This window comes from Oncorhynchus mykiss, chromosome 28 (genome assembly GCF_057628025.1).
Source record: "Oncorhynchus mykiss isolate SJ-2025 chromosome 28, ASM5762802v1, whole genome shotgun sequence".
In the NCBI taxonomy this organism is placed as follows: domain Eukaryota; kingdom Metazoa; phylum Chordata; class Actinopteri; order Salmoniformes; family Salmonidae; genus Oncorhynchus; species Oncorhynchus mykiss.
In genome coordinates, this window is record NC_143049.1 from 1,494,613 (window position 1) to 1,520,955 (window position 26,343).

General features: G+C 42.2%; 1 protein-coding gene across 33 annotated transcripts in view; it reads left to right on the forward strand.

The window, feature by feature from the left end:
• LOC110508307 (unconventional myosin-IXb) overlaps nucleotides 1-26,343 on the forward strand; it is an 89,490-nt gene that overhangs the window by 14,855 nt on the left and 48,292 nt on the right. For 14 of the 33 annotated variants that reach the window (XR_016492948.1, XR_016492947.1, XM_090225739.1 and 11 more), the window contains exons 3-19: nucleotides 10,812-10,906; nucleotides 12,792-12,854; nucleotides 14,341-14,440; nucleotides 15,168-15,212; nucleotides 19,513-19,613; nucleotides 20,266-20,389; nucleotides 20,519-20,608; nucleotides 21,363-21,479; nucleotides 22,296-22,430; nucleotides 22,621-22,742; nucleotides 22,983-23,124; nucleotides 23,403-23,592; nucleotides 23,835-23,913; nucleotides 25,160-25,252; nucleotides 25,452-25,491; nucleotides 25,688-25,810; nucleotides 26,001-26,081. Coding sequence is in view for 31 of the 33 variants with exons in the window: in XM_090225739.1 (XP_090081865.1) it covers nucleotides 10,812-10,906; nucleotides 12,792-12,854; nucleotides 14,341-14,440; nucleotides 15,168-15,212; nucleotides 19,513-19,613; nucleotides 20,266-20,389; nucleotides 20,519-20,608; nucleotides 21,363-21,479; nucleotides 22,296-22,430; nucleotides 22,621-22,742; nucleotides 22,983-23,124; nucleotides 23,403-23,592; nucleotides 23,835-23,913; nucleotides 25,160-25,252; nucleotides 25,452-25,491; nucleotides 25,688-25,810; nucleotides 26,001-26,081 (1,740 nt within the window). In the remaining 2 variants the exon portion in view is untranslated. The remainder of the gene's footprint in view (nucleotides 1-10,811; nucleotides 10,907-12,791; nucleotides 12,855-14,340; nucleotides 14,441-15,167; nucleotides 15,213-19,512; nucleotides 19,614-20,265; nucleotides 20,390-20,518; nucleotides 20,609-21,362; nucleotides 21,480-22,295; nucleotides 22,431-22,620; nucleotides 22,743-22,982; nucleotides 23,125-23,402; nucleotides 23,593-23,834; nucleotides 23,914-25,159; nucleotides 25,253-25,451; nucleotides 25,492-25,687; nucleotides 25,811-26,000; nucleotides 26,082-26,343) is intronic. The other 19 variants (XM_036965936.2, XM_090225751.1, XM_090225744.1 and 16 more) reach the window with 2 other exon arrangements.

A 26,343-nucleotide genomic window follows, 5' to 3' on the forward strand; every position in this document is an offset into this window, starting at 1 on the left:
ACATATAATTATCTGTAAGGTCCGTCAGTCTTGCAGTGAATTTCATACACAGATTCAACCACAAAGACTAGGGAGGTTTTCCATTGCCTTGCAAAGAAGGGCACCTATTGGTAGATGGGTAAAAAATCAAATAAAAAGCTGACATTCCCATATCCCTTTGGCCATGGTGAAGTTATTAATTACACTTTGGATGGTGTATCAATACACCCAGTCACTACAAATATACAGGCATCCTTTCTTACTCCGTTGCCGGCGAGGAAGGAAACAGCTCAGGGATTTCACCATGAAGCCAATGGTGACTTTAAACAGTTAGAGTTTAATGGCTGTGATCGAATTTAGGATGGATCAACAACATTGTAGTTACTCCACAAAACGAACCGAATTGACAGAGTGAAAAGAAGGAAGAAAAAAAAGAAAAAATATTCCAAAACATGCATCCTGTTTGCATAAGGCACTAAAGTAAAATTGCAAAAAAATGGTCAAAGCAATTCACTTTTTATCTGAATACAAAGTGTCAATTTTGGGGAAAATTCAATACAACACATTACTGAGTACATCGCCATATTTTCAAGCATAGGGGTGGCTGCATCATCTTATTGGTACGCTTGTAATCGTTAAGGACAGGGGAGTTTGTCAGGATAACAAAGAAACGAAATGGAGCTAAGCACAGGAACAATCCTAGAGGAATACCTGCTTTCCACCAGACACTGGGAGATGAATTCACCTTTCAGCAGAACCATAACCTAAAACACAAGGCCAAATATACACTGGAGTTGCTTACCAAGAAGACAGTGAATGTTCCTGAGTGGCCGAGTTAGATTTTCAAGCCAATTTAAGTCAAAACTGAAAATGGTTGTCTAGCAATGATCAACAACCAATTTGACAGAGCTTGAATAACAGGTAAATGTTGCACAATTCAGGTGTGGAAAGCTCTTAAACTCACAGCTGTAATCACTGCCAAAGGTGCTTCTACAATGTATTGACTCAGGGGTGTGGATACTTATATAAATTAGATATTTCTGTATTTCATGTTCAATAAATTTGCAAACATTTTTTCACTTTGTCATTATGAGGTATTGTGTGTAGATGGATGGCTTAGACCACTGTTCTGTTATTACTGTATAAGTGCAGTACTGTCATTAGTAACGACTTACATAAGGCACAAAGTAGCGCTGTGCCCCACACTCCCACCTCTTCCCAAGATAGTCTGTTCCCGAATCAAAGATTCTTCAAAGTAAAATAATCAAAATATTCTTCAAAGTAGACACCCTTTGCCTTGATGACAGCTTTGCATACTCTTGGCATTCTCTCAACCACCTTCATGAGGTAGTCACCTGGAATGCATTTCAATTAACAGGTGTGCCTTGTTGAGGTGTGCCTCTGCAGTTGGCACTAATAAGCAACAAGGTCTGCATGGGACTGATTTCTTCATCCCTCCTGCACCCGTAGCTTTTCATACTGCACCCTTTGACTTTCTGTCCGACTCCCACCCACTACCGCAATAACTGGTCCCAAGCCCAAGTCCCTCAATGTTATTTTAGGCATATGTGACGCAGCTCACTTGACAGCCATGGTCCCAGCAATTTTGCGCCCTATAGGCAATATCAAAATAACATAAGAAATAGCATAGGTTAAACTACGAGATTCTCCCATGGTGCATTTATATTAAGCTATCAGTATTACTTGGCTATAATCAGCCAATAGGCTTGACTTAGTTTGAAGAGGGCAGAGTTGGAGAGACTTGCACTTTATCTTGAGCTATGGCCTACCTTTTAGGAGCGGGAGACATATGAGTGATACATTTGTATTTTTAGGCTATGTAGTAAACTATAGTATTTTGGAAGTAATGTGATTTACTCCGAGTCCCCCTCCAATCTTATTCATTATGATCTAAAAGGCTAAACTGATCCTAGACCAGCACTCCTATTGCCTGGCTACCCAGGCTTCTTGCTCCGGCCAAATGCTACGGCACGCTCACGGACGTTAGTTTCTTATCCGCAATGAGCCTGGATCTGAGTTACCTCCCCGACCCTTCACCAAATGCAAACACATTCGGGGCCGTCTGATTTGGCCAGAGCCAGAACACAAGTAGGTATAGCGGCAGTTTGAAAGTTCGTAATAGACTTTGATACTGTGATTGGTTAGAGATGAACCCATCGATGATTACTTTGTTTTGTAAAAGGCCCCTCATCACCACAAACAACTTCAATGATGGCAGTCTCAGATTAAAGTATGTAGCGAACAACAGAGCAGCGGAATCATTTAGTGTGAGTCGTCAGGCTAGCACTCCTACTCTGAGAGATTTTATTAAAACAGGCCCAGATTATCTACAGTGTTTTGGACAAATCTCTGGTGTCCTGATGGACTCCCCATTATGAGAGTTAATGCTATGATTGCAGGGACCTAGGCCCCACTTCCCTCTATCTGAGAGCATGCCCAAAACTACAGTCACTTCACATGGTTAGGAAACATAGGCCTACACTATAAACTTGTCTTTCCAGAGTTGGCCTACAGCAAACCCTCAGGCAGTGATCATTTAGAGCTGGAACTTTTTCCTCTGTGTATTGTTCTTTGGTACTATTTTTAATAAACACACAAGACCAAGAGCTGTTGACTATTTCTAGGTCCCTATGTTTAGGGTCTACTTCTTAATTTTCCTTTTTTTCCCCTCGTAATGACTCAAACTTCTATGGGGAATTCCTCTGTCCCTCACATGCCAATCAGAGAGTAGCTGATTGGCTGGTTATTGTGTGAGGGAGGGGTTGGTTGCTGCTCTGTTCAGGCCCTACAGCTCCATAGGGGAGAGTGTATTATGGAGGCTGTGTTGGGGCGTTGGCTAGAGGAGACAGAGTGAGAGGAGAGGTGGAGAGACCGAGAGAGGGGGAAAGAGGAGTGGAGAAACCAGAACAAGCCAAGACTTATTTCTTGTTGGAAAGTAAAAGCTGTGTTTGAAAGAGGATGATAACTCATGGTGTTTACTTCACTGTGGAGAGGAGGGAGGAACATTCCTCAGGCTAGCAGTCAGTTTTACTGGCACACTTGGCTGTTCGAGGGGGAGGGAGCGAGATATCGAAGAGTCAGATTCGGAGGGAAAGGAGAGAGAGAGGGGTAGAAAGAGAACAAGAGTGAGACAGAGGACATGGGAAGAGGGGGGAAAAGAGAAATTGGAAAAATGTGAAACACAGACAGATTGGGGGGAGAGATAGGATCAGGGTGTTCAAAGTAATACTGTGTGTACGGAGGCTGTATAGAGAGAGGCCTGTGAAGGCACAGCCCTGACCCGTCAAGACAGGATCCCCTACTGTACTGTAGCCCTCATTGGAATCCTACAATACAACACCACCACCTCAACCCAAATACTGTTCTCCTGTAGGGGTGGAGTCTGGGTCATGTTCAGTGGGCCCAAAATTGTGAAAATATTTTTTGAAACAGAGGTAACTACCTAAACATGTCCAGTTAGAGGGTCATTTTCTGTCATCTGTTGAATATATATTGTTTGAGGAAAAAGATGGTCATTTTCATTTTGCTGTTAGTAAATGTTTTGCTACGGTGTTAGCCTACTTAACACGACCCTGATGTCTTCACACAACTGTAACATGTGTTATCTGAATGCATCTATTAACCAGAGCCAAACAGCTGTGGGAGGGGTTTAGGTCCCCAAACAAAGAAAATTCTCCACACATTAATCTTGTGAATCTACAAACTTGTTGGATGCATTTGCTGTTTGTATGGATGTTTCAGATTATTTTGTGCCTAATAGAAATTAAAAGTAAATAATGTATTGTCATTTTGGTGCGCTTTTATTGTAAATAAGAATATATTGTTTCTAAACACGTGGATCAAATCAAAATCAAATGTTATTGGTCACATACATGGTTAGCAGATGTTATTACGAGTGTAGCGAAATGCTTGTGCTTCCAGTTCCGACAGTGCAGCAATATCTTAACAAGTAATCTAACAATCCCATAACAACTACCTAAATACACACAAATCTAAGTAAAGGAACTGAATAAGAATATATATAAATATATAGACGAGCAATGACCGAGCGGCATAGGCAAGATGGTATAAAATACAGTATATACATATGAGATGAGTGTAACAGTATAACTTTAGACCGTCCGATCCACTACTTCAAGGTCTCAGAGCAAGTGACGTCACCGATTGAAACGCTATTTAGCGCGCAGAACCACTAACTAGCTAGCCGTTTCACATCCGTTACATGAGCAATGCAAGATATGTGAAATTTTTATTAAAGTGCCATTATTAAAGTCACTAGTGATCCATTTATTAAAGTGGGCAATGATTTCAAGTCTGTATGTACGTAGGCAGCAGCCTCTCTGTGTTAGTGATGGCTGTTTACCAGTCTGGCCTTGAGATAGAAGCTGTGTTTCAGTCTCTCAGTCCCAGCTTTGATGCACCTATACTGACCTTGCCTTCTGGATGGTAGCGGGGTGAAAAGGCAGTGGCTCGGGTGGTTGTTGTCTTTTATCTTTTTGGCCTTCCTGTGACATCGGGTGCTGTAAGTGTCCTGGAGGGCAGGTAGTTTGCCCCCAGTGATGCTTTGTGCCGACCGCACCACCCTCTGGAGAGCCCTGCAGTTATGGGCTGCGTAGTTGCCGTACAGCCCGACAGGATGCTCTCACTTGTGCATCGGTAAAGGTTTGAGGGTTTTAGGTGACAAGCCAAGTTTCTTCAGCCTCCTGAGCCTTCTTTGCCACACTGTCTGTGTGGGTGGACCATTTCAGTTTGTCCGTGATGTGTACGCTGAGGAACTTTTCACCTTGTCCACTCGTCGATGTGGGGGGGGTGCTCCCTCTGCTGTTTCCTGAAGTCCACGATCACCTCCTTTAGGGATGCACGATATATCGGTAAGCATATCGGAATCGAACGATATTAGCTAAAAATGCCAACATCTTCATCAGCCCGATGTCTAGTTTAATGCCTATGTGCAAAACCGAAAGCTGAGGTGCATACCTATATAATGTAGGTAAATGACGTAATGACGCCACTAAAAATATAGCACTACACGTGCAATACAGCACTCCTAACATAGCCCACAATGTCTGCTGTGTGGATCGAGCATTCAACAAGTCGAGCAGTCATTTGAAAGAGCAAGAATTTCAGCGTAGCAACTCAAAAGGCGAAATCCATTAACTCCCAAGATAATGGAATTCATGCCCTTGACAATCAACCGTTCTCTGTCATGGATGATGTTGGCTTTCGCCGACTGGCGAGCACCAGTACAGACTCCCAAGTAAGCGCTATTTTTGATGTTACCCTACCGGAGTTACAGTATTGTTGAAGTGCACATCTATGGGCGTGACTGCTATTTGCTTCACGACTGACATTTAGGATCAACGATGTCAGCCCCATGAGCATGCTGTGTCTGACAGCACATAGGGTCAACGAGGATTTCGTACTGAGGAAAGCCGTGTTGCATGCTCAAGAATGGGCTTGCTCCCATACCACTGCTGCCATTTCAATGGAATTTGAGAATATGTTTGTAGCTTGGAAACATGAACACTCCTAGGGCCATTCAAACAACTGACTTGAGAAGTAAGCTCAACTGTGTCTGCAGCAGACGTGATACCCTGTCATGGTATTGAAACACCTGCTCAACAACCCGACGGTCTGTGTTGGCATAACTTAGAAAAGTACTCTACTAGAGGCTGTGAACAAGTGATTCGGTGGCATTCTCACTGAGCCTCTACTGTGTCACCACTATGCTCGATGCTAGGTACAAGGACCGCTACTTCGATGCAGACAAGAAACAGGGTTTACGTGGAATGTTAGACACAGCTGGACAAGATGGAAATGGACACAGTGACAGTGCGCACCGAGGAAGAGGCGCCACGGACAGACAGAGCTGAAACTTCACTGCTTGACAAATGATGAAATCCTGGTTGAGACTGAACAAATTAACAATGAAACAGCACAGTGAAAGAAATAGGTTTTGATTATGTTTTACTGGTAATTGGGACATAGGTAAATGCCAACAACTTTTTGGTCAGTGTGTGTGTGGGTTCAACTATTTAAGTGTACTAGAATGTTTAAAAGGCTGCAAAATTTTTTTTATATTGTTGTCGGCATCGTTTTTATTGGAAAATATTGGATATCAGTATCGGCCAAAAATGTCATATCGGTGCATCCATAATCTCATTTGTTGTCGTTGAATGAGAGGTTGTTTTCCTGACACCACACTCGGAGCCCTCACCTCCTCCCTATAGGCTGACTCGTCATTGTTGGTAATCAAGCCTACTACTGTCGTGTCATCTGCAAACTTGATGATTGAGTTGGAGGCGTGCATGGCCACGCAGTCATGGGTGAACAGGGAGTACAGGAGGGGGCTGAGCACACACCATTGCGGGTCCCCAGTGTTGAGGATCAGCGAAGTGGAGATGTTGTTTCCTACCTTCACCACCTGGGGTGGCCCGTCAGGAAATCCAGGACACAATTGCACAGGGCGGGTTGAGGCCCAGGGCCTCCAGCTTGATGATGAGCTTGGAGGGTACTATGGTGTTGAATGCTGAGCTGTAGTCAATGAACAGCATTCTTACATAGGTATTCCTCTTGTCCAGATGGGATTGTGCAGTGTGATGGTGATTGCATCGTCTGTGGACCTATTGGGGTGGTACGCAAATTGAAGTGGGTCTAGGGTGACAGATAAGGTGTGATCCTTGTCTAGTCTCTCAAAGCTCTTCATGATGACCGACATGAGTGCTAAAGGGCAATAGTCATTTAGTTCAGTTACCTTTGCCATCTTGAGTACAGGAACAATGGTGGCCATCTTGAAGCATGTGGGGGACAACAGACTGGGATAGGGAGAGATTGAATATGTCCGTAAACACACCAGCCAGCTGGTCTGAAAATGCTCTGAGAATGGCTAAGGATGCCGTCTGAGTCACTACAATGATTACGGATAGTCCTGAAGGAATCATAAATAATGATGAGAAAGTTAGATGCACAAATATCATACCCCCAAGACATGTTAACCTCTCACCATTACAATAACAGGGGAGGTTAGCATTTTATAACTGTCTCACTCATCATTATTCACAATTCATTCTATTTTTATTTACAAAAAATAGTTTCTCCAGAATGACACAATACATAATTTACCATTTGATTTCTATTGCTTTTGGTCCCCTAAAATAAGGGGGGGGGGGACTATGTACAAAAAGTGCTGTAATTTCTAAATGGTTCACCCAATATGTATAATTTCAAATCCAAAGTGCTGGACGACAGAGCCAAAACAACAACAACATGTTCACTGTCCCAATACTTTTGGAGGTGTGTGTGCGTGTGTGTGTGCGTGTGCGTGCGTGCGTGTTTTCCTACATTATCAGGACCAGAACGTCCTGACAAGGTATGAAAACAAGAAAGAATGTGGAAAGTCAGGATTTTTTTTATTTTTATTATTATTTTTAAAATCCTGAATTTGTTCAACTTCTATTTTAGGCTTTGGGATTAAGGTATAGTGAAAATAGGATTTTGAATGGAAACAAAAAGTCCTGAAAATCCAGTTTTATTCTCAGTAACTGGTGCGTATTTCCTACAAATCGCATACAAAATCATCTTATCAATCAGGACTCTGATTGTGACTGTGCTTATGACTCTCTCTGACTAACGTGGTAATCTGAGAAGGACTGTTTTCATAATTGACATGGTGTCATAATCACAACATCCTTCTGAAAACCATCACGGTGTCGGTGTTGGCCTTTCATGGTGATCTAACCATGCGGTAAAAAGTTAATAGACCAGTTCTAAACCTCTCTGCCGATAACAGCAAATTTTCCCTTTTCACCTCCCCACTCAAACCGCTCCCAGGTAATTGTTACCCAGAAATGATTTGATATTGAGATAATAAAAAATGCTGCATTGGACCTTTTTAAACATACAGTATCCGCTCGTCAAACAGATTTAGTTAATGTCTCACAGCAACACATACAGTACAGTGCCTTCAGAAAGTATTCACACCCCTTGACTTTTTCAACATTTTGTTGTTACAGCCTTTTAACATGTATAAAATGATGATTGTGTGTCACTGGCCTACACACAATACACCACAATGTCAAAGTGGACATTTTGTTTTCAATTTTGGTACAACAGGAATTGTTTATAGGGAAACACACCCCTCCCCCTCAACTCTTACCAGAAGCCGCCGTTCGATATATACGGAATATGAAGAAGTCTTCTGGTTGAATAGCAGAGTTCCGTATGTGGTAAACTCAGGCTTAGGAGATCTTATACGTTTGGTTCTATGATATCTTCTTCAGCTAATTTCACTTTTTGTAAATGGTGAAGCATTTACAGTGCCGTCAGAAAGTATTGACACCCCTTGTCTTTTCCCACATATTGTTGTGTTACAGCCTGAATATAACATTTATTAAATTGCGCTTTTTGTTTCTTTGGCCTACACACAATACCCCATAATGTCAAAGTGGAATTATGGAAATGTTATTTGAAATGAAAAGCTGAAATGTCTTAAGTCAATATATACTCAACCCTTTTGTTATGGCAAGCCTAAATCAGTTTAGAAGTAAACATTTGCTTAACAAGTCACGTAATAGGTTGCATGGACTCAATCTGTGTGCAACAATAGTGTTTCACATGATTTTTTTTAATGACTACAGCATTTCTGTACCCCACATAGAATTCTCTGTAAGGTCCATCGGTTGAGAAGTGAATTTCAAGCAGATTCAACCACAAAGATGAGGGAGATTTTCCAATGCCTCGCAAAGAAGGACACCTATTGGTAGATTGGTAAACAACAACAAAAAGCAGACACTGAATATCCCTTTGAGCATGGTGAAGTTACACCATTCAAAGTGTAATTAATACTGTATCAATACACCAAATCACTACAACAATACTGGTGTCCTTCTTAAGTGGAAGGAAACTGCTCAGGGATTTCACAGAGGCCAATGGTGACTTTAAAACAGTTAGAGTTTAATGGCTGTGATATGAGAATTGAGGATGGATAAACAACATTGTAGCTACTCCACAATACTAACCTAAGTGGCAGAGTGATAAGAAGGAAGCCTGTACAGAATACAAATATTCCAAAACATATTGGCAAAGAAATAACCTATATCGTGAATACAAAACTTTATGTTTGGAGCATACACAGCACATCACTGAGTACCACTCTTCATATTTTCAAGCATGGTGGTGGCTGCATCATGTTATGGGTATGCTTGTAACCGGCAAGGAGTAGAGCTGGAAAACCTGCTTCAGTCTGCTTTCCAACAGACGCTGGGAGACAAATTCACCTTTCAGCAGGACAATAACCTAAAACACAAGGCCAAATATATGTATACAGTGCATTCGGAAAGTATTCAGACCCCTTTTACTTTTTCCACATTTTGTTCCATTACAGCCTTATTCTAAAATTGATTAAATATATTGTTTTCCTCATCAATAGACACACAATACCCCATAATGACATCACAATACCCCATAATGACATCACAATACCAATACTGACAAAGCAAAAACAGCTTTTTAGAATTTTTGCACATTTGATAAAAAATCAACATATTGCATTCAGACTCTTTACTCAGTACTTTGTTGAAGCATCTTTGGCAGCGATTGCAGCCTTGCGTCTTTTTGGGTATGACGCTACAAGCTTTGCACAGCTGTATTTGGCGAGTTTCTCCACTTGTCTGCAGATCTTCTCAAGCTCTGTCAGGCTGGATGGGGGAGCGTTGCTGCACAGCAATTTTCAGGTATCTCAAGAGATGTTCCATCTGGTTCAAGTCCGGCCTCTGGCTGGGCCACTCAAGGACATTCAGAGACTTGTCCCGAAGCCACTCCTGCGTTGTCTTGGCTGTGTGCTTTAGGGTCGTTGTCCTGTGGGAAGGTGAACCTTTGCCCCAGTCTGAGGTCCCGAGCGCTCTGGAGCAGGTTTTCATCAAGGATCTTTCAGTACTTTGCGCCATTCATCTTTCCCTCAATCCTGACTAGTCTCCCAGTTTCTGCCGCTGAAAAACATCCCCACAGAATGATGCTGCCACCACCATGCTTCACCATAGGGAGGGTGAATATTTCAATCTTGGTTTCATCTGACCAGAGAATCTTGTTTCTCATGGTCTGAAAGTCCTTCATGTGCCTTTTGGCAAACTCCAAGTGGACTGTCATGTCCTTTTCTTTCTGAGGTGTGTCTTCCGTCTGGCCACTCTACCATAAAGGCCTGATTGGTGGAGTGCTGCAGAGATGGTTGTCCTCCTGGAAGGTTCTCCCATCTCCAGAGAGGAACTCTGGAGCTCTGTCAGAGTGACCCTTCCCAAAACGATATGTTGCTTACCAAAACGATATGTATTCCTGAGTGGCCTGGTTACAGTTCTCACTTAAATTGGCTTGAAAATATATAGCAAGACTTGAAAATGGCTTTCTATCAATGATAAACAACTAACTTGATGAATTTAAAAAAGAATGTGCAACTATTGTACAATCCAGGTGTGCAAAGCTCTTGGATTTACCCAGAGACTCACAGCTGTAATCACTGGCAAAGGTGATTCTGACATGTATTGACTCAGGGGTGTGAATTAGATATTTCTGTATTTCATTTTAAATCAATTTGCCAAAATTTCTAAACATGTTTTCACTTTGTCATTATGGGGTATTGTGTGTAGATGGATGAGAAAATATATTTCATCCATTTTGAATTCAGGCTGTAACACAGGAAAATGTGGAATAAGTTGAGGGGTATGAATACTTTCTGAAGGCACTGTATTTGTAGTGTTTACAGTACCTCATCAGTTTTTGTAACTGTAAATAATATCTCCTTTCGCTCTGTTTTTAAATAGGCATTTGGCAACGCGAAGACGGCACAGAACAATAACTCCAGCCGCTTTGGGAAGTTCATCCGGGTCAACTATCTAAAGAGTGGGGTGGTGAGAGGGTGAGGCAGTGTGTTTGTGTTATCATGTATTGCATGACATATTTCATACCATAGCAACACCTGTCGCTGCATGATGGCTGTATCATCACAGAAACAAGATACCGTTCACTTTTAAATCAGTGCGATGGTTCATTTTTTTTAGGCTTGCCTGGGTGCCTGTTTGTTTCTGCTTTCTTGCCAACGTCTTATAGCAAGTGCACAAACAGATCTGGGACCAGGCTATATTTTCTCACTGAATGGCAACCACATTTTCATCAGTGAGTTTCTGGGTAAAATTTAATTGGTTTATTTACAGTGGGGCAAAAAAGTATTTAGTCAGCCACCAATTGTGCAAGTTCTCCCACTTCAAAAGATGAGAGAGGCCTGTAATTTTCATCATAGGTACACTTCAACTATGACAGACAAAATGAGAAAAAAAATCCAGAAAATCACATTGTAGGATTTTTAATGAATTTATTTGCAAATTATGGAGGAAAATAAGTATTTGGTCAATAACAAAAGTTTATCTCAATACTTTGTTATATACTCTTTGTTGGCAATGACAGAGGTCAAATGTTTTCTGTAAGTCTTCACAAGGTTTTCACACACTGTTGCTGGTATTTTGGCCCATTCCTCCATGCAGATCTCCTCTAGAGCAGTGATGTTTTGGGGCTGTTGCTGGGCAACACGGACTTTCAACTCTCTCCAAAGATTTTCTATGGGGTTGAGATCTGGAGACTGGCTAGGCCACTCCAGGACCTTGAAATGCTTCTTACGAAGCCACTCCTTCGTTGCCCGGGCGGTGTGTTTGGGATCATTGTCATGCTGAAAGACCCAGCCACGTTTTATCTTCAATGCCCTTTCTGATGGAAGGAGGTTTTCACTCAAAATCTCACGATACATGGCCCCATTCATTCTTTCCTTTACACGGATCCGTCGTCCTGGTCCCTTTGCAGAAAAACAGCCCCAAAGCATGATGTTTCCACCCCCATGCTTCACAGTAGGTATGGTGTTCTTTGGATGCAACTCAGCATTCTTTGTCCTCCAAACACGACCAGTTGAGTTTTTACCAAAAAGTTATATTTTGGTTTCATCTGACCATATGACATTCTCCCAATCTTCTTCTGGATCATCCAAATGCTCTCTAGCAAACTTCAGACGGGCCTGGACATGTACTGGCTTAAGCAGGGGGACACGTCTGGCACTGCAGTTGATTTCTTCAAACCAAGCTGCTTACCTATTGCAGATTCAGTCTTCTCAGCCTGGTGCAGGTCTACAATTTTGTTTCTGGTGTCCTTTGACAGCTCCTTGGTCTTGGCCATAGTGGAGTTTGGAGTGTGACTGTTTGAGATTGTGGACAAGTGTCTTTTATACTAATAACAAGTTCAAACAGGTGCCATTAATACAGGTAACGAGTGGAGGACAGAGGAGCTTCTTAAAGAAGAAGTTATAGGTCTGTGAGAGCCAGAAATCTTGCTTGTTTGTAGGTGACCAAATACTTATTTCCCACCATATTTTGCAAATAAATTCATTAAAAATCCTACAATGTGATTTTCTGGATGTTTTTCTCATTTTATCTGTCATATTTGAAGTGTACCTATGATGAAAATTACAGGCCTCTCTCATCTTTTTAAGTGGGAGAACTTGCACAATTGGTGGCTGACTAAATATTTTTTTGCCCCACTGTATGTAGTTCCTAGCTGCCAGTGTCACTCACAGTGAAGGGAGCCTGTCTCTCAAACATGACTGCTGTCATAACCTTTCTTTTTTGTTCGCAGTACACTCATTTGGCTTTATTTTAAAAATCAGACATAAGTACATAAATCAAACATTTGTGCACAAACCACACTTCTATCAGTTGTTGGTATCGATTTTGAATTGATTGATCTGTGTGTCTCCCTTGCAGGGCGGTAGTTGAGAAGTACTTGCTGGAGAAGTGTCGACTGGTGTTCAGAGCTAAGAATGAAAGGTATGGCTGGACTAGCAGAGATCTGACGCACACACACACACACACACAGGTATAGATGGAGTAGAAGGGAAGAACTGGCGCTTGACAAACATTTTCCCGCTATTGGCGTAAATTAATGATTCAAGTGAAAGCAGGTGCAACTCTGGCTTATCTAAATTTTGACTCTGTCCCTTACTGAATGAGTCCTTGTTTGGGATATTGAAATGAGTGCATCCAAGAATTTTTTTTTATGAAGGTGTCAACACTAATTCAGGAAATTCACGCTCAGATCGTGAATTGTACAGAAGCTTTTCATTTGTCATAGCAGCATCACATCAACTATTCTATGAAGCAATTTTCTGCTTTTTACTTTCACAGGCTGTAGGGTGAATGCCACACAAACAACATGTGCTCCTGCGACTGTAGTGCATAAAAGGCGTGTTACTTTATTAGCTTCTCTTATTTAAAGTTGAACCCTGCTCTGAAGTGCAAGTTAATAAGAAAGTGAAGTAGACTTTAATTCAAATCATGCGGAAAAGCATAGAGAAGGTATAAGTGATAGCACCACTACATTACTCTCTTGCTGCAAAATGGAAACTAATGATGGAAACACTTAAAGATGGACTCCACATTTGGGGAAACGCCCCCCAGCGCCTTTGTTTTTGTTTTGTTGACTAAACAGGTGAGCAGCATGGTAAAAGATATTGCAGTACATATTCTGCTGTTTTATGTCGTCTGAGGGGTGTAAAAAATAATAATAATCCTGTCACTTCTTTGTTGTTGTAATATCTCAAACAGACGTTGCGGTTTTACTATTTAGGATTCCAGCTTTAAATGCCCAGTGCAGCGTTTTTATATAGATATCAAATATTTTCTGGGTAACAGTTAAGTACCTTACTGTAATAGTTTTCCATTAAAATTGACAAAAATAGCTTTTTAGCAAAATTTTACTAGGACTGTCTAGGAGTGGAACTTTTTTTATTGGTCTATTAACCAATTTACCACCTGGTGTTGTCACCAGGCAAGCTGAAACTCCCGCCCATGCAAACCTGCTGATTAGATGGTCCTGTGTAGATTGTTTTTTCAACCAGCAACGATTAGGTAATAACACTGATAAATACATTTTTTTAAAGTTTAGTGTTAGTTTCATCAGCTATTGTACAATATGATACAAATCACACAATCACACCATTTGAATCACGTTACAACGTTTATTACAGATTACTGTACTATATATACACACTAATGATTAACAGTCTGACTGGGGACCTATGTTTTTCCTGACCAGGGAATAACCAGAGCCTTACAGTAGTTGTTGCCTATAACTAAGGCTTGGAATTTTTCCTGGTCAGGTCATGCAGTCAGAAAAAAACTCCTTGCCCTCTCTACAGTACAGTATAACCTCTAACATCTGACCTTTAGGAACTACTACGTCTTCTCTAGTACCTGCTGGTGGGGGCTTCTGACTGAAACACACACAGTATGACCTCTGACCCTTGACCTCTAGGAACTACCATGTGTTCTACTACCTGCTGGTGGGAGCATCCAAGGAGGAGCAGAGAGAGTTCAGTCTGCTGCAGCCTGAAGACTACACATATCTACAACAGGTACTCACTCACTCACTCACTCACTCACTCACTCACTCACACACACACATTCACACTCTCACACACACACACACACATTCACTCACTCTCACACGCACACACATTCACTCACATACACACTAACACAGGGTAAACAAACACCAGTTCAGTTGAGTTCATTAACGTCATAATCATTACACATTAGGGTTTAATTGCGGGAACCGGGTTACTGAGATTTCCCAACCAAACCCACTACCATTTCCCAGGATAAATAACTGCGAGAAACTGGTCAATTATAATAAATGATTTATTTGAACAGCATGACGTGAAATAGAACTGTTAAAATGATATGCAATGTCTAAATCTGTCTTCTCTATGGCCTTCTCTGCTCTGCTATCTACATGATCAATCATCAACGCTCAGGGTGGGAACAGACAGTGCATGTCAGTATGGAGCGCAGTTCACAATGCATGTATCATCTCATCAGCTGGTAACTTTTTTTCTTGTGACGAGTTGGCCTACAGTAGCTTAATATTAGGACTGAATGCGCGTCTAATTTACATATCTCCATCTGGGTTTTGGGGGTCGCCTTATTTTTGTACTGTAAAGATGTTTTTATTTATTGCAACTGCAGAGTTTTAATACAGTCAATCACTCGAATATTGTTGCTTTAAATCAGTGCGCACATGAGCACTTTCTCAGTCTTACTCTCTCTCCATCCATCCCATTCAAATTGCATCCAAAATAGATAATCCTGTTCAAGATGGATGGATGTCCTATCTACCCCTTTCAGGTAATGCATTCAATGCCGTATTAGCCTTGTACACTGAGTGTACAAAACAGTAAGAACACACACATTCCTAATATTGAGTTGCACCCCCTCATTTGCCCTCAAAACAGCCTCAATTCATCGGGGCATGGACTCTACAAGGTGTCGAAAGTGTTCCACGGGGATGCTGGCCCATGCTGACTCCAATTCTTCCCACAGTTGTGTCAAGTGGGCTTTATGTCCTTTGGGTGGTGGACCATTTTTGATACACATGGGAAACTGTTGAGCATGAAAAAACCAACAGCATTGCAGTTCTTGAACACAAACTGATGTACCTGGCACCCACTACCATAACCTGTTCAAAGGCACTTAAATAATTTGTCTTGCCCATTCACTCTCTGAATGGCACACATACACAATCCATGTCTCAAGGCTTAAAAATAATGATTTAACCTCTACTGGATGGGTGTCCCTAAACAGGGAAGGTTGTTGCTAAAGTGCGCCAAAGTGACTAGAATGGCGTTGTATACAACAGCCAACTTTCTGGGACATAGACATGTCTTATATGGGCAGAAAGATTAACAAGAATTTAAGTTTTCTGCAGTGTCCAATTAACAGTAGTTATTACAGTGAAAAAATATAATGCTATTGTTTGAGAGTGCACAACAACAACTTTTATCACGGGAACTGGTTTGATACATTCACCTCTGAAGGTAAATAATGTACTTACATTCAGTAATCTTGCTCTGATTTGTCATCCTGAGGGTCCCATAGATAAAATGTAGCATAGTTTTAAAATAAATGTTTGTTCAAATGTAGGAACTGGGGTCTACAGTTTGATCCCACTGCTGTCTCTAGCTCCACACCCACCCTGCCCGGCCATTGAGATGTGTGAAAGTTAGTGTATAAGCTAATGATCCATCATGTATGACATTCCTGGGAGTGTGTTAACTTATATTTTTTATTACCATAGCATTTTTGTATGTTCTCTATAGTTATGTACTTGAAAATGTATAAATTGACCAATTTGGCACATTTGGGCAAACTCCTGGCAGACTTGATATTGTGCAGTAATGTAATTCTTCACTGGATCAGTCTGAAACTTTGCACACACACACTGCTGCCATCTGGTGGCCAAAATCTAAATTAAACCTAGACTCCTACCTGAAAGTATGGCTTTTCTCTTGCATTTTAAAGATGATAAAAAATATATATTTAAACGCATATTTTTTTGTTTGTATTATCTTTTACCAAATCTAATGTATTGTTCTCCTACATTCATTTCACATTTCCACAAACTTCAACGTGTTTCCTTTCAAATGGTATCAATAATATGCATATCCTTGCTTCAGGTCCTGAGCTACAGGCAGTTAGATTTGGGTATGTCATTTTAGGCGAAATTTGAAAAAAAGGGTACGATCTTAGAGGTTTCTAACGTGTCTCCTCCCCTTCATCTACACTGATTGAAGTGGATTTAACAAGTGACATCAATAGCTTTCACCTTGATTCACCTAGTCAGTCTATTTCATGGAAAGAGCAAGGGTTCCTAATGTTTTGTACACCCAGTGTATTTACCTAAGGAATGATGGGTTAATATGCATACGCTTCTAACTTATAGCCTTTGTCATCATGTTCTCTTGCACAATACACACCTGCTCTCCTCTGGCCTTGAATAACTAGAATAGCTTGTTGGACATTTTTTTGAGCAGGGATGCAAGCTTGCTCTTGTTTGTTAAATACATTCTTTCAAACTCGTTGGGAGTTTGAAAGAAGAGAATGTGCGACAGCAATAGGCTATAGCAGTTATTTATTAATGTCAGACCCATAACCAATCAATCTTTGTGAAGAGAAGTGAAAGCCTTCTGCATCTTATTCTAGTCCTATATTATTCAAGCATGTCATTACAGTGATGAAGATAAGAACAACTAATCTTATTTAAGTTAAAGGTAGACTCAAGGGATATACGTTGCCAGTAGCGGCACCACAGATATTGAAATGAGCAAGATGCAAGACTTTGCTCTCAAACACGTTGCACAACATTAGGGGAAATATTATGAAAGGTAGGCTATATGCGTCAGCCTACTAATTATTTAAAAAAAGCCCTATTAGATTTCAACATTTTTTTAGTCAAATTCCCTAGCCTACAATTGTAACTTTGCAGACCGCATGTCCTGCACCAGCATCACAGTACAGTAATACAGTACACACTCAAAATGATTACTGGAGCGTGTTTCATTTATTTACCCAAGAGAGCATACATCTATGGACCTTTTTCTGTTGTGCGTAATGTGCGGTAGCCTATAGCCCATTTGATGTATTGCATAACGGCACAATCATTTGGGCTTGGTCTCATAAAATGTATTTTTAATGTAGTTATCTGGCTCCGGTAGCGTCAGGCCTGAATTTTCATGCCGATCAAAGCTATCACTTCCAGTTTAGGCAGGAAATCCCAGGTTACCCGGGAGAAAAGTGATTAATTCTCGGGAGGGAACATTTTGTGTAAAAGACAGGGAAAATATTAAACCCTATTACACACATCCTGGGGCTGTAATCAACTGAGAGTGCAGGGTGTTCCACTGAGAACATCGTTCCCATAGTGATCTTTATTCTCAGATGTGTGTATATGATATACATTGTGCTATAAATCCATCTGAGCAATATTGATACAGTGCAGTATATCTGTGAGAAATATGCAGAAATCTATGTTTATTATTTAAGATAAAAAAAGATGTGGAGCATGTATGGAAGTCAATACGGCCTCTCCGTATGGGACACATTTTAATAATAAATACAGCTACGGTAGAGCTCTCCAGACCAGGCTTTCTATGAAAAGTTATAGTTATAACTTTATAACTTTTCATAGAAAGCCTGGTCTGGAGAGCTCTACCGTATTGCTGTATGTACCTTTGAACAGGGCCCATAGGATCCTTGTCAAAAGTAGTGCAAACTATGTATGGAATAGAGTGCCATTGGCCCTGATCAAAAGTAATGCACTATGTAGGTAATATGGTGACATTTGGGACGAACATTACATGCTGACCAAACCGAATGCACACGTTCACATGTTGATTTTGTACCCCCATACCAGACACTATCAGGACACGCAGGTTGAAATATCAAAACAAACTCTGAACCATATTAATTTGGGGACAGGTCGAAAAGCGTTTAACATTCATGGCAATGTAGCTAGCTAGCTTGCTGTTGCTAGCTAATTTGTCCTGTGATATTAACATTGGGTTGTTATTTTAAATGAAATGCACAAGGTCCTCTACTCCTACAATTAATCCACAGATAAAACGGTAAACCGAATTCCTTTCTCGTCATCTCGCCTCCTTCCACAGGCTTCTTTTTTTACTTCTTTGGACTTTAATATGGTGGTTGGCAACCAACTTTACTGTGCATTACTACAACCGACTCGAGTGCGGATGTCAGTTAATCTTTCAATCACTCACGTGGGCATATGCTCCTATACACAAATGAGGAGATGAGAGAGGCCAGACTTGCAGCGCATTGAGTGTCACAAATATAACCTATATAACCTTCTATTTTAGCGCCTGGCCACGCAGGAGCTCGCTGAGGCGCGTGAGCAGTGTGGGTGTAATGATTGAATAACGTGTATGTGTACATTTATTTTGCAACACTCTCGCACGCGATGCCAGCGGTGTGGTCAGCATGTTAGTGTCAAACAGAGTTAATCTCTAGTCTAAATTGCCCTATCATGTGGCTCTGATTGTTACATTATGATGTGTTAGTGCACGTCTATCTGTCATCAGGGAAATACCTGTCTGTGTATAGAATAACTATCAAAGTAATGACTCGGGACTTTGGTTGTGAGATGTAGGCTTGTTTTTAGTAATAATACTTGTTCACATGACATTTAATCACTTTAGATTCTACAAAACAATAAAAGATAGTTGCTAGTGAAAGCCGGGATAATCACTTGTACATAACTGGCGCGTTCTTGTTTTTCTTAATTTCTGACGCAAGGCATTCTGGTAATTGTGTCAATAGCGTAATCCAATACAACAGAAATATGTACATAGTTCTTCTCTCCATCACATGGATTTTAATACAAGTACTCTTACAATAACTGTAAAATAAAATATCTTTAGATGCAGCTCCATGAATTAACTGTAAACATTAACTCTGTAACCCATTAAAGTCCATAAGCCTGAACTCCAGCAATACAGATGCGAAAAGCATGTCTTCATATTTTCTCTTTACTTTCTGTCAATTGTCTCTCTATTTTCTCTTTTTTTCTGTCTAAGTGTATTGAGATTTAACATTTTTTGTTTTAATTAAAATACTCTGTCACTCTGCTCAGGAGTACTTTCATTTAGAAGACGCTGAGGATCTCAGACATGAGTTCGAGAGGCTTCATCAGGCCATGGAGATGGTTGGATTCCTGCCCTCCACTAAGAAACAGTACGTATGGATACTTCTAGGGTTAACTCTTCAGGCGAGCGAGACAGAGTGTGTGCGACGAAGAGAGAAAGGGTGAAGGAGACAGAGGGAGACAAACTATAGTTTATAGAGATATCTCAGATACCTTATCCTCTCCTCTTTACATCCCCTGTACCATACTCTTGTCATCTGTCATGATCCCTGATATTATCTTTTTCATGAAGAGGTTTCTGCCACAGTCACACCTGATGGAACTAAAATAGTCTGTATGTAACACTGCAGCTCTCCAAGATCTCCACCGCTCTCTCCCATTTCCGCAGCAGGTTAGAGCTTGTCAGTCCTAGCAGGAGAATAATGCAGGGAACATTTCAGCTGCAGACGTCTGATCATGGCCTTGGGGTGTGGCAGGTGGAACAGTAGAACTTAGTTGCTCACCTAGTGGCCTACTGTGGCGGTTTCTCAATGTAATTATATGGTAGCTTGTAAACGATAATGCATGTATATATGTATTGTATCCTTGAAATAAGGATGATGCCATAACTCATACCACTAGCCAGTGAGAGGCGCTCATGGTGTGTGAAACTGTCCAGGTGTATTCTGCCCTATGTTTTCTTGTGCAGGATATAATCAGTAATCCTGGTGTATTGTATAATAATCGTGTGTTTCTGTGTAGGATATTTTCCATGCTCTCTGCCATCCTGTATCTGGGCAACGTGACGTACACCCAATCAGAAGACGGCCAGGCGCTGGAAGCGGGGCCAGCAGATGTCCTCTCAACCCTGTCTGACCTGCTCAAGGTAGAGGAATCAATCAATCAGTCAATATATTTATTGTGTAATCATTCAATCAATCAATATCTTTAGTCTCACCTGCTTAGAGGAACAACTGTACACAGCGTTAACTGACAATCTGCTCTGTTCTCATAGGTCAAACAGGAGTTGCTGGTGGAGGCTTTGACCAAGAGGAAACAAACAACAGCCAATGACAAATTAGTGTTACACTACACTCTCAAAGAAGTAGGGGTTCTAACACCAGTTACATTTATTTGAATTTTTCTTCCTCACGTGACATGAGGGAAAACTCCAGAATGTAGTTATATAGCCAGGACCTGGATATTTTCCTTGTCATGTCACGTGTGGTCAGAAAAACATTGGTGCCCTGGTATTGTGGACTTATATGGCTCTTGTTAGCTTTGCAGCCTTTTTTTGTGGTGTTTCTTGCTGTTATCCTATAGGCCATAACAATTGTTGTCTTGTCATTGTCCTACCCAGGCTGTGACTATTGTTGTCTTGTCATTGTCCTACCCAGGCTGTGACTACTGTTGTCTTGTCGTTGTCCTACCCAGGCTGTGACTATTGTTGTCTTGTCGTTGTCCTACCCAGGCTGTGACTACTGTTGTCTTGTCGTTGTCCTACCCAGGCTGTAACTACTGTTGTCTTGTCGTTGTCCTACCCAGGCTGTGACTACTGTTGTCTTGTCGTTGTCCTACCCAGGCTGTGACTACTGTTGTCTTGTCGTTGTCTTACCCAGGCCGTGACTACTGTTGTCTTGTCGTTGTCCTACCCAGGCTGTGACAATTTTATTTTTATTTTACCTTTATTTAACTAGGCAAGTCAGTTAAGAACAAATTCTTATTTTCAATGACGGCCTAGGAACAGTGGGTTAACTGCCTGTTCAGGGGCAGAACGACAGATTTGTACCTTGTCAGCTCGGGGATTTGAACTTGCAACCTTCCGGTTACTACAATCATTGTCTTATTGTCCTTCCTAGGCAGTGACAGCACGGGACTCCATGGCCAAGTCTCTGTACAGCTCTCTGTTTGACTGGATTGTCCTGCACATCAACCACGCTCTGCTCAACAGACGAGACATGGAGGAGGCCGTCTCTGTAAGACAACCATTCACTGTACTAACCCTAACCCAGAGACAGTTTGTCACTGTACTAACCCTAACCCAGAGACAGCTTGTCACTGTACTAACCCTAACCCAGAGACAGCTTGTCACTGTACTAACCCTAACCCAGAGACAGCTTGTCACTGTACTAACCCTAACCCAGAGACAGCTTGTCACTGTACTAACCCTAACCCGGAGACAGCTTGTCACTGTACTAACCCTAACCCGGAGACAGCTTGTCACTGTACTAACCCTAACCCGGAGACAACTTGTCACTGTACTAACTCTAACCCGGAGACAGCTTGTCACTGTACTAACCCTAACCCGGAGACAGCTTGTCACTGTACTAACCCTAACCCGGAGACAGCTTGTCTCTGTACTAACCCTAACCCGGAGACAGCTTGTCACTGTACTAACCCTAACCCGGAGACAGCTTGTCACTGTACTAACCCTAACCCGGAGACAGCTTGTCACTGTACTAACCCTAACCCGGAGACAGCTTGTCACTGTACTAACCCTAACCCGGAGACAGCTTGTCACTGTACTAACCCTAACCCGGAGACAGCTTGTCACTGTACTAACCCTAACCTAACCCTTTCACTGCAGTGTTAAAGCCATCTGTAACTTTCACTTCCAGTAAAAAGTGATGCCCCTGCATTTGTTTGACAACCTTTCAACACAGCTTTAGAAGTATTAGTTTTACTTTTATTACTTTTATTATTACACATTTAACTTTTCAATTTTCTCAATTGTCTTTCTCTGCATTGTTAAGTAAGCAGTAAAAAGGGATTTATATTCAGATTATTTTTAGTGTTTGTCCATAGGTATCCTGGATATATTTGGTTTTGAGGATTTCCAGACGAATAGCTTTGAACAGTTCTGCATCAACTACGCCAATGAGAAACTACAGTATTACTTCAACCAGCACATCTTCAAGCTGGAGCAGGTGAGCTCTATAAGGGAAATTAAAGGGGGATAAGGAGTCAGTTGCACTGCTGAATGCATTATAAACCCTTCACCCCATAAAAGGTTACCTTCATGTGAAGTTAAATCATCTCTAATTGGGAATCAATAGTAATTTATTCATTCATCCACCCATTTATTCACGCATCCATCTGTCCATCCATCTATTCCAGAAGGAGTACCAGGCAGAGGGGATCAGCTGGAGTACCATAGACTACACGGACAACCTGGGCTGTATCCATCTGATCAGCCAGAAACCCACTGGGCTTTTCCACCTACTGGATGAGGAGAGCAAGTAAGTCTGGGAGGGCCTAGAGTTTTAACCTAAAACTAGGGCCTAGAGTGTTTCTAGTCAGGTCACATGGTCAGGAAAATCTCCTGGCCCTGTCTGCAAGGGCTGTATCTCAGTAGTCTGTAGTTACTTCTTGTCTTATACCTTTATCACCACTGATTTAGAGGAAGTGGACAGATGAAAAGAAGCTTACTGGTTGGCTTCCTCTATTGCTTTTTCCTAACCCAGTCTTTGTGACCTTAGTCTCCCTCAGGCCACGGATGACACTCTGCTGAACAAGTTCAAGCAGCAGCATCAAGACAACCCATACTTCGTCCCCACCACAGTGATGTTACCAGCCTTCGTCATCCAACACTTCGCTGGGAAGGTCAAATACCAGATCAAGGTAGAGAAAGGGCAAGGGGAGCAACCTATTAGTCTACGCTGTCAGTCGAAAGGACATCACACAGCTAACTGTCCTGCTTCCAACCCTTTCTTTATCCTGTCTTCCTCCTCTCATTGTGTCCCTCTGCATCTCCTTCCTCTCCTCCTTCCTCCATCCGTCTCCTCTTCATCTCTACCTCCCTGTGTCTCGCTCTCCCTTCTCAACCCCTAACCCTCGTCATATCCTCTCATTCCATCTCTCTACCTCTCCTCTTCCCCTCTACTCCTTATCACGATCAGGATTTCCGGAAGAAGAACACGGATCACATGCGTCCGGACATCGTGGCGTTGCTACGTAGCAGCGAGCGGGCATTCATGCGTCAGCTGATTGGGTCAGACCCGGTGGCAGTGTTCCGATGGGGCATCCTCCGGGCCACCATACGCATCATAGCGGCCTTCAACGAGGCCGGAAGCCGCCGGGCAGTCCCAGGTAGGCTTCACTTTAGATACCCTCTCTCCTAGACCTGTCCAATCAGGGTATTTCACGTTTACATGAACTGACCAGGCAAGAGAAAACGGTGCACTTTTTATTAGCATATAACTGTAATTGGTCAAGAGTTTTTCGTTTTTTTTCTGGTCAGGTTATGAGTCTCTTAAGATATGACTTGCTACACTTTGGTGGCGACGATGATGATAAGATTACTAACATGGCAAGGCCTGTTTACTCTACAGGTCTGGTGAAACGCACCTCCCGTCAGTCTATAGGGGAACTGAAGAGGAGACCGAGCTCGGCTCTGCAGAGACTGTCCAGGTAAGAGGAGAGAGAGACTATGCTGCCACTCGTTACAGTTGCAACGTTATAGTTGAGCATGTTTCACCTTCATCGAAGGAGAAGAGACAGAAGGCCTTAGTCCAGGGGTGTGCTATCGTATCCACAGAGTGCTGAGGTAGGGGCAGGTTTTTGTTCCAGCCAAATGCATCAAATCAAAGTTTGTTGGTCAGATGTGCCAAATACAACTTTACAGCGTGTGTCTTCATGTGTGTGGGAGTGTCAATGTAGAAATAAATAATTAAGGGGGTCAATGTAAACAGTCCGAGTAGCCATTTGATTACCGGTTTAACAGTCTTATGGCTTGGGGGTAGAAGCAGTTCAGGAGCCTTTTGGTCCCAGACTTGGCATTCTTGCACCGCTTGCCATGTGGTAGCAGAGAGAACAGTCTATGACTTCAGTGGCTGGAGTCTTTGACAATTTTTTGGGCCTTCCTCTGACACCGCCTGATATAGAGGTCCTGGATGGCAGGGAGTTGGCCCCAGTGATGTACTGGGTTGTACATGCTACCCTCTGTAGTGTCTTGCCATAGAAAGCGGTGATGCAGCAAGTCAAGATGCTTTCAATGGTGCAGCTGTAGAACCTTTTGAGGATCTGACGGCTCATGCCAAATCTTTTCAGGCTCCTTCACGACTGTGCTGGTGTGTTTGGACCATGATAGGTTCTGATTGATGTGGACACCGAGGAACTTGAAGCTCTCGAACTGCTCCGTCGATGTGAGTGGGGCATGTTCAGCCCTTTGTTTCTTGTAATCCACAACGAGCTCCTTGGTCCTTCCCACGTTGAGGGAGAGGATGTGGTCCTGGCACCACACTGCCAGGTCTCTGACCTACTTCCTATAGGCTGTCTCATCGTTGTCAGTGATCAAGCCTACCACTCGTGTCGTCTGCAAACCTAATGATGGTGTTGGAGTCGTGTGTGGCCACAGTCGTGGGAGTACAGGAGGGAACTGAGCACGCACCCCTGAGGGAGCCCCCGTGTTGAGGGTCAGCGTGACGGATGTGTTGTTGCCTACCCTCACCACCTGAGGTGGCCCGTCAGGATCCGTTTTCAGAGGGATGTGTTTAGTCCCAGGGTTCTTAGCAGCTTAGTGATGAGTTTGGAGGACACTATGGTGTTGAACGTGAACTGCAATCTCACGTAGGTGTTCCTTTTGTCCAGGTGGGAAAAGACAGTGTGGAGTGCAATAGAGATTGCGTCATCCAATTCAACTAACATTTTTCTCCAGCCACAGCTCCCTACTGGACTTCTCGTTCGATCGGTCCGATGACAATCCTCTGGAGGTGTTTGAGGACATCTTTGCCAACTATGAGAAAAAGAAGTAAGTGGGCTGGAGGGAAAAGCAGGAGCCAGGTTGTTGATGGGATGTTACATACTGCACATTATCAACAAGAAACTATGCTGAAAGCTAGCCTGCTCTAGCCAACTTTATCATTGTCAAGCCATGAATACATAATAATTGTCATCCATCTTGCCTGTAAAATCCAGGTCACCACCATCTCTGTCTTTTCTCCCCATAGGAAGAGCAAGGCCAGCAAGCACAAGCAGCTCATTCCTACGGTAATGTATTAGTAGTTGCCATTATCAAAGAAGTGATTTCTTGGGTCTTTTTATTGGTTTATGTTACTTCTGTACTGTCTTTACAGTTCACATAGACAGGACAGTCTCCTGGCCCTATGTATAATCACTTTACAATACTGTGTCATTGTAGTTGTGTAACAATGTGTGATGATGATTGGTGTGGTACGTCCTACAGAATCTGATGAACTCTCGGTCCCTGAAGCACATCGTAGGCCTGACGCTCCATGACCGAGCCTCCCGCTCTCTGCTCCACCCACATCAGAGGAAGAAACCACCCAGCATCAGCGCTCAGTTCCAGGTCTGCTTTCCCAACACACACACATGCAGGCACACACACCAGCCTCCTCCCACTGAGAGCTGACCAGAAAAATGAGCTTGTCTTAGCATTGTGTGTATTTCATTAAAACTCCATTAAAGATTACTAACGGGGGCTGTAAACAGCATTACCTCAGCTAACTGATGTGATATATTGTAATGTTATTCTGTAGGCGTCTCTCAATAAGCTGCTGGAGACTGTGGGGAAAGCAGAGCCTTTCTTCATCCGCTGTATCCGTTCCAATGCTGAGAAGGTAGGATTACATGTACTGTATAAAGATTGTCTATGTCTATCCCTTAAAGAAAAGGTCACATCATTTCACCTGAAATTTCACATGTGAAAAAATGTTTTCCAAAATGTGATCACGTGAAATTCATGTTGTTTTTCCGTAAGGGAATACCTAGGACGATACAGTAGTTACCAGGGTTGGGGTCAATTCCATTTAAATTAAGAAAGTAAACCAAATATCAATTCAGAATTTTTCTAATTGAAATGCATTGAAGAGAATTTGAATT